Genomic DNA, 13,330 nt, shown 5'->3' with positions numbered 1-13,330 from the left:
AGTAGCTGGGACTACAGGCTAATTTTTTCTATTTTTAGGAGAGACGAGTCTTGCTCTTTCTCTTGCTCAGGCTGGTCTCAAATTCCTGAGCTCAAGCAATCCTCCCTCCTCGGCCTCCCAGAGTGCTGGGATTTACAGATGTGAGCCACTGCACCTGGCCGTTTCTCAAGTATTTATAGCTACCTTCTTAGAATTATAAAACTATTATAATAGTTTGATATGTTAAGTACATATTTGGTGTAGTAACAGAACCAAAATAATATAATTTATATACCTCTTTGTTTTGAAGCCCATGTAATCAGTTTGGTCTCATTAAAAAAAAAAAAAAAACCACATGCTGCTAATGTATTTGTAAGACAAAGTCCTAGAAATGGAATTGCTGAGGCTTTTTTTCTCCTTACAAATAACATAACTGTATACATATTTTGCACTTTGCTTCCAACACACACGTGTCTTGGAGATCTTTTTTATTTATCTATTTTTATTTTTATTGTTTATTTATTTTTGAGACAGAGTGTCACTCTATTATCCAGGCTAGAGTGCTGTGGCATCAGCCTAGCTCACAGCAACCTCAAATTCCTGGGCTCAAGCCATCCTCCTGCCTCAGCCTCCCAGGTAGCTGGGACTACAAGGGCATGCTGCTACCTCCAACTAATTTTTCTATTTTTAGTAGAGACAGCGTCTCGCTCTCACTCAGGCTGGTCTGGAACTCCTGAGCTCAATCTATCGTCCCATCTTGGCCTCCCAGAGTGCTAGGATTACAGGCATGAGCACAGCGCCCAGCCTGTCTTGGAGATCTTTTAAAGTCAATCCGTATAGTAATACTGCTTCAACCTTTGTAAAGACTGCATGCTAATCTATTATATGGTCATACTGAACTTTATTGAAATAGTCCTCTATCGATGAGCACTTAGGTTGTTTTTAATCTTGTGCTATTAGAAATTGTTACAGTGTTATCCTTTTACATAAGACATTTCACAAATGTGAATATCTATAGGTTAACACTTAGGATGGAATTGTTGATTCAAAGGGTATGTGACTTTTTTATTTTGATCATTATTGCAAATTGCCCTCCCTAGAGGTCGTAGTAATTTATACTCCTTATGCTCTTTGTACTCCTGTTTTTGTCTCACACTTCAAAACACTCCCATCAAGAATTTGAATAAGCGGTAAATGACTGTTTCTCCACCCCTTCTCCAGCACAGCCTGTTATCAAACTCTTTGATCTTGAGTGATCTTTTTGGATAAAAATGGTATCTCAGTGTAGTTAATTTGTAGTTGTTTTATTGTGAGTGTTAAGCATTTTTTCAACCATTTGTATTTCCTTTTTTTTGGCCTGTCCATGTGCTTTTGCTCATTTTCTATGAGGTTGTTGGAGATTTTCTTAGGGATTTGTAGGAGTCTTCATTTTTAAAAAATGTAAACTTTTGTTAGAGTTGCAAATATATTTCCCAGTTTTCTGTTTACTTTTGACTTTCCATGTATTCTCATGCGAAAGTCTTGATTTTTATATCATTAAATTTATCAATCTTATATTTTATGACTTTTGGGTTTTGTGGCATTCTTAGGCCTACACTACTTCATGAGTGTTTTCTTCTAGTACTATAAAAATTTTTTGGTTGTTTTAGATTATTTTTTACATTTAACCCCAATTATTGTGGAGTAAAGTATGACTTAACACATTAACTGCCAAGTGAGTTGTATTTAATTCATGCTAGTTTTGAGCCCAGGGCCTCGTGAAGCATATGTAACTCACACATCTCTTCACCTTGGGAGCAGCAAAAACTATTTTTGAACTTGCATATAACACACACAGAAAACAAAAAAGAACACAAATTTTTCATTAAATTAGAAAGGATCATTTCGTTTTCAAAGTTTTTGTTCTACTTTTGTAATAAAACACCTTGGACCCAAGGAAAAAAATTTTTTTTCTAGTGTGGCAGTCAATGTGTTAAGCCTCCAACTTCACTTTTATCTGAGTGCCTGTCCACTTCTCCCAAGATCATTTGTTGACTAATTCATTTCTCCCCTATTTGAAATGACTCCTTTTCATTTACTGAAGTCCCAAGTATAGTGTTTCTTAGTTGTAAAAACAGTAATAAACCCTGTATTTTAGGAAACAGGTATTTTCCTAAAATGCGTTTTGTTTAAATAAGATCATTTTCAAAGATTAAAGAAATGACAAGGGATAAATGTTGATTTTAGCCTTATAGTTTTGTCCAATATATTTTGTTTAACATGTATGTAATTGTATCAGAAATTTGGCAGTTAGGCCAATAGAGTCATCACTTTATATAAATGGCTGCATTCATGCCAAGATGATATATTGAATAAAAGGAATGTTTTCTGGCATTTATTATAGGATATTAAAATTGAGACACATTCATGACCAGACCAGTGAATTAAATGCTTCTTCTAATGAAGGGCTATAATGTTAAAACATTAACTGTCTTCAGTGTTAAGTGTGGAATAACCATGGAGAAATTGCTGACCTCCAGTGTAAGATTACTTGATTTATATATTATTTTAAGGATTCCGTTGGCAAATAGAGCCTACTTTGAATCTGAATCTTCATTTCTGCAAATACAGGTTCTCTTCAATTTTGTCTTACCTGCTTAATTTTTAAAAATCCATTCTACTCAAAAGGTTTTCATTTGCTTCGAACAGATTTCTTGAATTGTTGCAGATGTCCTTCTCTGTGTACCCACCCCCTTTTTTTTTCTTTAAAAGGAAAGCATCTGGTTTATATCATAAAGAAACTTTGGAAGCAGTAGGGAGAGAGTAGAAATAATATTTGTATGTAATTATATGAGTAAGGGTTAATCTTTAATTATATAAAGTCTAAGTTTTTTTTCAAAATGAGACAAGATAGGACATAGGCCTCAAAACAACAAAAAAAGTTTAATTGTATTACTTTGGTTTTGTTTCTATAAGTACATTGTATTGGGGGGAAAATAGGAAGCCCTAACAGTAAGTAGATTGTCAGTCGGTTCTTGTTAACTATGCTACAAACTGTCACTAAAGTACAGGATTCTAGATTCACTATGTCAAAGGCAAGAAACCATTTATTTCTCATTTGAGCTTCTCTAAAATATAAGCAAGGTGGATGACATCCTATAAATAAAAAATTTAAGGCAGACTTACAAACAAAATGAGTTTCTCTAAAAATTGTTTTATTTAGCCACAGAGAAGACATACCCTATAGTACTTTCTCTTTTGTGACTTTAGTTTTTGTTTTTCATAATATTTCTATTCTGTGAGGTGCTATTATAGATGTAATAATAATTACACTTCTTCCAGTTTAAGACATCTAGGTGGAGTACTGCTTTTTTATTTCCTGTCAAGATACACAGGGATTGATATTTTGGTTGGTTGAGTTTTAGATATACGAACACATTGGTCTTATTTTGTATCACTGACAATCCACAGGGTTGGCTGCTATGTGCTGAACTTTCTGTTCTAGACTCTCTGCCAAGTACTTTATGTAAAACTCTGGTTTTGGTGAAACAGGTTTTATTGTTTTTAGTCAGAGTTGTATTATAAGCTGCTATTAGCTTTGCGATACAAACAGAAGAGTTGGTATGTATATATAGCCATGAAAACAAGCCACCAAAACAAGCCTGTCTCTGTTGAACTGGTTGTTTTTCCCTCCTATTCCTGTAGCCTCAGTTCATGTTGTTTACTCCTGAAGGCCTGAGATGGTGTAATTTTCTTTTCTAGGAACTTGGAATTAGAATTCCTCGACCACTAGGGCACGGACCAAGCAGATTCATCCCAGAGAAGGAGGTATGTTGTTTGTGAAAGTACATAGTGAACTAACTGTATGCTTTTAAGGAAAAGCTTTTATGACCCACATCTTGGCATCTGAACGACTGTTGATCAACAACATGCTTTACGCAGAGTTGATCACAGTTAATCATGCTTTGGCAGTGAATCCATGGGATTAAAAAGCTGTTATAGTCGTGTTGATTTCTAGTATTTCATGATTTTTTTTTAACACCCATATTTAATAAAGCCAAGACTTGTTTTTGACCAGTGAAACTCCATCTGCTTATATTTAGATGTTGTTTAGGTGTGCCCATAAACTGAGTTACTTAGTCTTTACCATCTCCACAGGCTGGTATCAATGCTAGATTGGATCTTTAATTCTATATATGTAAAAGCATCTATGCTTTGTTTTCATAAGGATTGTTTGCTATTAATTTTGCTTCTCCTTAAATTGAGTGGGAGTAGGTGTTTTTGTAAGGAAAGGCTTTAATGTCTGCTTGAAAGCTCTGTAAGTTTGATAATCTAAATGTGCTGCTTTATCTGGATTCTGGCCGAGTCTGCAAGCAGCCTATCTAGATGGCCTTTAATGTTCAGCCTTTGTTGTTTATCCCTTACTATATGACTGTTTATTCTTCTGTCTTGCTACCAGCTGAGTTTAAATTTGTAACCTTTCTCTCTTAAACCAAATTTAATCTGCTTCTAAGTGATACTTACAATGCAGCACATGCATATTTTCTTTCCTTAACACCAATTTACAATTTATGTAACCATGGTTTTTCTCTCATTTATACAGATTCTCCAAGTGGGGAATGAAGACGCACAGATGCATGCTTTATTTGCAGATTCTTTTGCTGCTTTGGGTCGTTTGGATAACATTACATTAGTGATGGTTTTCCACCCACAATATTTAGAAAGTTTCTTAAAAACTCAACACTATCTACTGCAAATGGATGGGCCGTTACCCTTACATTATCGGCACTACATTGGAATAATGGTTCGTAAGCATTCAGTGAAAAATTCTTTGTCTGTTTTTATTAATCCCTTTAAGAGATAGTTAATACTTTAAACAGAGGATTAAATATTTATATTCTGATTCGTAATAGGATTCCTGTTAGGCAGTCTCTATTTTTCCTATTTTTAAATAAGTATGCTTTTAGTTTATAAATACTGAGAAGCATTCTCCATTAAGTAAGACAACAAAGTAGAACACAAGCTCTATTTCATTATTATAAATAGTTCACATTGACATAAGTAGTCCTTCCTGTTCAATTTACAAATAATTTTCTATTATTTTATGGTCAGCACCTTAATTTAAGTTTCTTCTTAACCTGAGGTTCTAAAAGTTGGTATGTAGATAAAATTCCTAAAGTTTCAAATACTTTTATCAGATATTTTCTTAGAATATTTTTAAGGTTGTTTTCTATAGTATATTTGAATTTTTATTACTAAAATGGTTATGTGAAAACTTCATTTCTCTAACTTATGGAAAATTTGAACAGATACTAATAAAAAAATTACCTGTTTTGAACATTGTAAAGAAAAAGGATTTGTTAGTAGATCAAGATTTCAATATTTTTGTTTTCTCTTAAGGCTGCAGCAAGACATCAGTGCTCCTACTTAGTAAACCTGCATGTAAATGATTTCCTTCATGTTGGTGGAGACCCCAAGTGGCTCAATGGTTTAGAGAATGCTCCTCAAAAACTACAGAATTTAGGAGAACTCAACAAAGTATTAGCACATAGACCTTGGCTTATTACCAAAGAACACATTGAGGTAAGTAGTAAAGTACTATAGCTTTTTTAAATTTTTTTTTAAGTCTTTCTTTTAATTTTTAAAACTTTATTTTTTTATAGTAATTGTACAGAAAATACAGAGTGTTCCTGTTTTCTACCCCTTTAGCCCCTTCCACAAACACACATTTTCTCTTATTAACATGTAGCATAAACCAATATCGACATATTACAATTAAAAGTCCATGGTTCACATTCGGGTTCAATTAGGGTTCACTCTTTGTGTTGTATATTCTATGGATTTTGTCAAATGCATAATGTCACGTATCCACCATTACAGTGTAGTTAACAGTCACTACCCTAAAAATGCCCCATGCTTTTCCCACCAAACCCCTGCAACCACTGATCTTTTTACTGTTTTTATAGTTTCGCCTTTTCCAGGATGTCATATAGTTGGAATCATATAGAATGCAGCCTTTTCAAATTGGCTTCTTTCATTTAGCAATATCCATTTAAGGTTCCTTCACGTCTTTTCATCACTTGATAGTTAATTTCTTTTTATTGAATAATTCTCCATTGTATGAACACACCATAGTCTGTTTATCTATTCACCTATGGGAGGATACCTTGGTTACTGACAGTTTGGGGCAATTATGAGTAAAGCTGCTATAAACGTGCAGGTTTTTTTGGTAGACAAAAGTTTTCAGCTTATTTGGGTAAATAACTAACAGTGCAATTGCTGTATTATATGGTAAGCCTATGATTAGCTAAGAAACTATGAAACTGTCTTCCAAAGTGGCTATACCAGTTTGCATTCCCACCAGCAATGAAGAAGCATTCCTCTTGCTCCACATCTTTGCCAGCATTAGTGTGTCTTGGATTTTAGCCATTCTGATGATAGGTGTGAAGTACCATCTTACTGTTGTGCATCTTTATATTTTAAATGCCATCTTAAAGTAGTTTATTCTGTTCTATTAATAGTGTAAAAGTAGATTATTTTCTAAAAGTGCCTACCATGCAATAGAAATTCTTAAAAAATACATCTTTTTATAGAATGTTTTAGATATTATTACATAGTTGAGGATACTATCAAGAAAATATAAGAGTCCAATATGATTAACATAGTGTCTATTATATTGTCAAGTAAGGAAAAATTATACAAGATAATGAAGCAGAAAGGGACATGGAATTGAACTTGAAGCATTGTAAAATTTACGTATAACTTTTGGCTGGGCACGATGGCTCATGCCTGTCATCTCAGCACTTTGGGAGGCTGAGGCCAGAGGATTGCTTGAGGCCAGGAGTTCAAGACGAACCTGGGCAACATAGCAAGACCCCATCTCTACAAAAATAAAAAAAATTAGCTAGGCATGGTGGCATGTGCCTATAGTCCTAGTTACTCTCGGGAGGATTGCTTGAACCCAGGAGTTCAAGGTTGTGCCATTGTACTCTAGCCTCGGTGACAGAGCGAAAACTCTTGTCTCTTAAAAAATAAAATAAAATTATGTATAACTTTAAGTATAATCTGAGTGGGAATATTTAGAGTCAAGTTGTTCAAGCCACTATCTTAAAAATTCCTTGAGGAGGCCTGATAACAAAATACAGATGTTTCACACAGTAGCTTCTTCTTTAAACACATTTACTACATTTGGTTTGAGACTTTGAACTAACAATACAGTAATTCATTCCTAATACAGCATCTGAAATACAGCAATTGCTTTTAAGTAAAATACATTCTATTACATTTTTAAATCAATATTTCAGAAAATCAAAATACTAATGAATGTATCATTAACAAGTTATATTAGGCTCTATTTGCGAATACATATTTATCAAAATTAGCAAATTCTGGGTTCTACATATTTCACATTTTACCCTAGGCCTTGCTTGTATGGTGACTAAACCTGTTTTCAAATACTAAAGTGATCTATATACTTTCACCATTAAATAGTAAAATGATCTATATACTTTTACTATACCCCAGTACAAAAATATGTTTTTGTTTTTTTCTCCTAAGGGACTTTTAAAAGCTGAAGAGCACAGCTGGTCCCTTGCGGAATTGGTACATGCAGTAGTTTTACTCACACACTATCATTCTCTTGCCTCGTTCACATTTGGCTGTGGAATCAGTCCAGAAATTCATTGTGATGGTGGCCACACGTTCAGACCTCCTTCTGTTAGTAACTACTGCATCTGTGACATTACAAATGGCAACCACAGTGTGGATGAGATGCAGGTCAACTCAGCAGGAAATGTTTCTGTAAGTATCTGTTATTTGTTATGGGATTGTCATAAGACTAATCACAGTAATTGCTGTTATAGTATTTCTTCTTTGGCTTCTTAGAAAATCCACCCTGTTAAATCCAGAGATTATTAGGCCTTTATACCTATTCATTCACTAAGGATTTATTGACTGCCTCCAAATGCCCATCACTAGTCCAAGTGCTAAGGAATACACAAAATTATAAGACCCTCTAGGAGTTTACACTTAAATAATTTTAGGATTAGGAGCCAACAGCATGTACCCTATCAGGGCCAGCTAATATTGAATGGCTACTACAGTGAGATGAGGGGAGGCTGAAAATAGTGTGGCCTGGTGTTGGAGTCTTCCTAGTACTGATCACATCCTTTTATTCCTTTTTGCACAAAAGAAACAGGTTGACTTCTCAATTTTTTATCTTTTAGAAGACTTAATCAGCTTTGATCTGGAAGTTTCTCCCTTTAAAATTCTTTTTCATGTTTTAACTTTGCACCAGTATAGAAAGTGATATCAAATGAATGTAAATTTGTTAAAATGCTTTCACCTCTATTCCTTCTCTTTTCTGGCTTTTATATTTTTTCAGTTTGTTATTCCTTTGAAACAGATCAGAACAAGTTGAATTTTCTATAACTAAATTTTAATTTCTGGTTAAAATCCCCTCTGCATTCTTTTGCTATAGTGAAAGAACAAGGGTTTATTTTATGCTTCAAAAGAGAAATCACAGAAACAGCATCACAGCCCTCTGAATACTTTGCATACATTTTCTGGTTGTGTTACTCCTTCGAAACAGATTTGGACAGGTTGAATTGCCTTTAACTTATATATTTAACTTTGAGCGAGTTATTGAACCTCTCTGAGTTTCAGTTCTTTCATGTCTAAATAAAGGTAAAATACAAAGTTATTGTGAGGTTTAAATGAAATGTCTCTAAAGAGGTAAAATGCCTACCATAGTGCTTAGCATTTATCAGGTGCTGAGTAAGAGGTAGCATTTACATTGGTGAAGTTAGCACATGAAAGAAAATCATTTTCCCAAGGTGTTCCCAGCAGTGTGCTGACAATGCCAAAGACCATCAATTTCACCCTCCTTTGAGCTACCTGGATTCATGCTATAGGCTTACATGTGGCCACTGATTATTTATCAAAGCTTGGAGGTTATAAGAGGACCAAGAGAGAGTGTATCAGTTAGTTACTAGGATGCTGGGAGTGGGATTCTTGACCTCCCTTCCAATAATTTAGTACAAGGCTAACGAAAAAGTACTTTATTGTTTCTAGTTATCCTATTATTAAGTGAAAGAATAGAATTTTTTATTTCTGTAGTAGAGAAGCTCCCCATTCCCAGGTAAATTGGATACTTTTAGGTTTATAGTCCACACTGTTAGCACTTGACAGTGAGCTGGTATCAGATACGTACCTGAAGAACAAGTTATATCTGACTCAGTTCTGCAGATACAAATGATAAAAAGCAAACAAAAAAGAATCTTATTATACAGAATTAACATTTAATGTTAAATGAAATGCCTTAATTTTTTTTGACCCCTAACAGCTTTAGCACATTAGTCAATGAGCAAAAAAAAAAAAAAAAAAAAACTTTCTTTCCTTATTTCAATATAATTTATCAAGGATTATCTTTCCTAAGAATACTTAAAATTTGGACTCTTAGAGGAAAATGCGTAAACAAACAAATATAATGAGTGATGATGTGAGTTGACAGAGACCTTGATTTTTTTAACACATTGACTGCCACATAGAAAAAAAATTGTTTCCTTGGGACCATGGTGTTTTATTATGAAAATAGAATAAAAACTTTGAAAACAAAACAATCCTTTCTAATTTAATGAAAAATTTATTAATTTTTATTGTATTCTGTGCATGAGTTATATGCAACTTAAAAAATAGTTCTCATGGCTCCCAAGGTGAAGAGATGTATAAGCTACATATGCTTCACGAGGGCCCGGGCTCAAAACTAGTGTGAGTTAAATACAACTCACATGACATTAATGTGTTAATAAACCTTGAGTCATTCTATTAAGCAACCCAATCCTTTTCAGTCCTTTTTTGTTTGATTACTGACCTTGTGTCAGGAATAATTATGGAAATGTATACACCAGAAGAATCTTCAATACCATCTGAGAAACACTTTCCATCATAAAATTATTAGAGAATAGGCTCAGTACAGGATTTTTAAGTGTAACTGTTTGGATCATATGAAAATATAAAGCACAAGTAGTATAGATTGTTTCTTAATATAGAATTATCCTTATAGTCATTCTGGAACAAATATTTCTTGAATATGTACTATGGACCAGGTACTATGCTAGGTTCTAGATATGTACTAGTAAATTAACAGATAGGTCTCCTACTCTTATGAAGGTTTAGTCTGGGGAGGAAGCAGGCATTAAATTAATATCAGGCAAATAATAGTTATAAATTGTGATTGGTACTCTGAAGGAAAGAGCAGGGTGCTGTGTGAGAATAATTGGGGCTTGTAGGGTAGGGGATAGATGATTAGGAGAAGCATGTAAACTAATACCTGAAGGATCAATGGGTGGAAGCCAGAGAAAGAATGGAAGATAGGTCCTAAGAACATTCCTGGCAAAAGAAATGCAATTTATAAGGGGGAAACATTTATTTTGTGTTTGAATGTTGAGATTTGAGATTTTAAGATTTCTTAATATATCCATTTTATAGGGTATAAATTCCATAGATTTGATCCACCTTTCATAGTAAGGATGCAGCAGGGTATAGAAGTATAAATGGTTTGACTATTTCAAGACCACTTGGCCAGTCCTTGTTTGTCAGACCTGTCGCTGTGATAGATGTGACACACTGCTGTAATCATCCCAGCAAGTGATAGCTGCCAGACCCATTTGCAGAGGTCAGGTGGCCAACTCCAGCCATGTGAGGACATGTTTCATTTTTAATTGGTAAACTGTATAAATAAAGGCGATTACTAAAGATGATAGACATATGTTGACAATATGCCCGATATACACAGTTGATGCAAAACCACTTACTTATCCTTTGTGTATCTTATTTAACAGATTACGCAAGCAGAAGTTAACTTTTAAATATTCAGTTCTGTTTTAAACTGACAAGTAGTGTTAAATTTTAGTTTTTAAAACAGCGTAAATAGTAATGGCATTATTTCCAATTTTATAAGGTGAAAAGATTAGAATGTGTTTTTAAAGTCATTTTTCTCTTATATTTTAAAATCTGCATATCTGTATACTTAATAGGCCAAAATATTAATAATTCAGTTTTGATTCATTCATAAACATTAAAATTTTAAGATTCTATTTTTCCTATATTCTGTTAAGATACAAATTCTTGAGACAGACTTAATAAAAGAAAATTCATAAATATTCTTTATCTGCCATTATGTAATATTGTATTTTCTCTTCAGGTAAGTGATTCCTTCTTTGAGGTTGAAGCCCTCATGGAAAAGATGAGACAGTTACAGGAATGTCGAGATGAAGAAGAGGCGAGTCAGGAAGAAATGGCTTCACGTTTTGAAATAGAAAAAAGAGAGAGTATGTTTGTCTTCTCTTCAGGTAAGAGTAAACATTACATAGGCAATATATATAATTTCTATTGCAAACCTAACTTTTTATTTACAGAATTTAAATAAGTTTTAAAACCGCAATCCAAATATGCCTTTCCCTTTAGAGAGACTATTGCATAGGTATGGCTACTTACAAATAATTTTTAAAGCAGGCAACTAAAACAAGATTGTAAGTGAAAATAGTTCTAGACTAAGAGGGAAAACATTCAATTTGGATTCTGGTACTAAACTTACTGCTAATAAGCTTCGTGGACTTGAGTAAATCTCTTAATATGTGAGTGCCCCCCCACTTTTTTTCTCCCTCTTTAGTATGAGAAAATTGAGTTCATAAAGCCTTGATTGCTTCCAGCTTTAAAATTCTATGATTTGTGAAAAGGAGGATTTATTAAGTTACCAACAACCTAAATCATTTATGCTTAACCTTTATCTATATTCAGACTGTAGGAGTTAATATATAAAACAGGTGATTTAAAGGAGAAAAAGTTCATTATTGTTAAAATACATTTAGAGACACTTTCTAGTGTGGGAGAAAGAGTGTAAAAGCACCAAGTTTCTTAACACATTAACTGCCATGTGAGTTTTATTTAATTCACACTAGCTTTGAGCCTGGGGCCTCATGAAGCAAAACCTTGCAGTTGGTTCATGAAAATCTTACTTGTTGATGTTCTTATTGTTACAATTAATATTGACAAATTCTAAAAACATGGATTAAATGAATAGAAGTCAATAAATTTCATTTTTCATTAAATTTTTCATTACATTAAAAGGATCATTTTGTTTTCAAAGTTTTTATTCTATTTTCATAATAAAACACCATGGCCCCAAGGAAAAAATTTTTTTCTAGTGTGGCAATGTGTTAATAGCAAAGAAAAAATAAAATCTGTTTAAACATAGGTTGGATGTCAGCTTGTTTTTTCCCCCAAGAAAAATTTTTGTTTCTATCTATGCCTGAAGATGTGGAGTTGTTATAGAATACTATATTTACTTGAAACTATAATCTCATCAATTCTGAAACATGATGATAATCCCAAATCTTAGGGGCAGTACAAGAAGCTTTGTAAAAATGTCGACTCACAGGGCTTCTTTCTTTGCTATTATACGTTGTATGTCATTAGTATTCATCAAAAATAATCTAAATGCCAAATTTTAGAGCATAGCTGATTTTAATAGCTGTTGTTGTCACCTTAAAGATTATCCAAAAGTATAAATACATACTTTTAATTAGAACTTGTTATCTATAAATTAGAACGGGAACACAGAGGGATAGAAGGTCTATAAAAATATGCAAGGCATAAAGAATTCAACTGAGTGTTTTATTTTATAACAGATAATCCCCTTTTAGTACATTCTAGTAAGTAGGCTATTTCTTTATATAGTTTTGAGACTTTGCTCTGGTTGACATTGGTTACTCAGTGTCAAAGAAAGGGTTACCCTATTTTACTTGTTATGGGTAAAAATCCATTTTAACTAGCATCCTGTTTTTGAAAATCTTTCAATGGCCTTTTTATTATTATTACAGATGATGAAGAAGTTACACCAGCAAGAGATGTATCTCGCCACTTTGAGGATACTAGTTATGGCTATAAAGATTTCTCTAGACATGGGATGCATGTTCCAACATTTCGTGTCCAGGTAAAATTGCAGTTTGTATGCATGCAATTAATTAGAAATATCTCAGTGTGACTTAAAGAGTCACCAAATTTGAGAACTATGCTAAGTGCTATTTAATTCAGATGAGTTGATACTCCCAACTTTCCCATTTTTAGGGTCCAGTGTTAAAATAACAATTGTTCTGCCAAAATTATAAAAATATTTGGGAACAAAAAATGATTGTTTCTCTGCTCAGAAACCTAAGATATAGTTTAAAGGGACTAAGTTTAGGCACAAGAAAGAATATTTGTACTTGATAGTTAAACTGTGTTGCAAAATAGATTAGAAATTGAGGAGATCGTGTGGGCTGGAAATTTGGGGGAGAGAGATAAGGATTTGGATGGTCAAAAAGATGGGTAT

The 13,330-nt window shown here is 33.5% G+C and overlaps 1 protein-coding gene across 3 annotated transcripts in view; it reads left to right on the top strand.

Annotated features, from left to right (window-relative positions):
* Positions 1–13,330, top strand: part of SESN1 (sestrin 1) — a 99,164-nt gene that overhangs the window by 81,015 nt on the left and 4,819 nt on the right. For all 3 annotated transcript variants that reach the window (XM_012651220.1, XM_012651221.1, XM_012651222.1), the window contains exons 2-7: positions 3,721–3,786; positions 4,562–4,762; positions 5,359–5,541; positions 7,516–7,758; positions 11,162–11,309; positions 12,840–12,952. In XM_012651220.1, coding sequence (XP_012506674.1) covers positions 3,721–3,786; positions 4,562–4,762; positions 5,359–5,541; positions 7,516–7,758; positions 11,162–11,309; positions 12,840–12,952 — 954 coding nt within the window. The remainder of the gene's footprint in view (positions 1–3,720; positions 3,787–4,561; positions 4,763–5,358; positions 5,542–7,515; positions 7,759–11,161; positions 11,310–12,839; positions 12,953–13,330) is intronic.

This window comes from Propithecus coquereli, unplaced genomic scaffold, assembly GCF_000956105.1.
Source record: "Propithecus coquereli isolate 6110/MARCELLA unplaced genomic scaffold, Pcoq_1.0 Scaffold35, whole genome shotgun sequence".
In the NCBI taxonomy this organism is placed as follows: Eukaryota; Metazoa; Chordata; class Mammalia; order Primates; family Indriidae; genus Propithecus; species Propithecus coquereli.
This window is presented reverse-complemented; position numbering and strand designations above follow the sequence as displayed.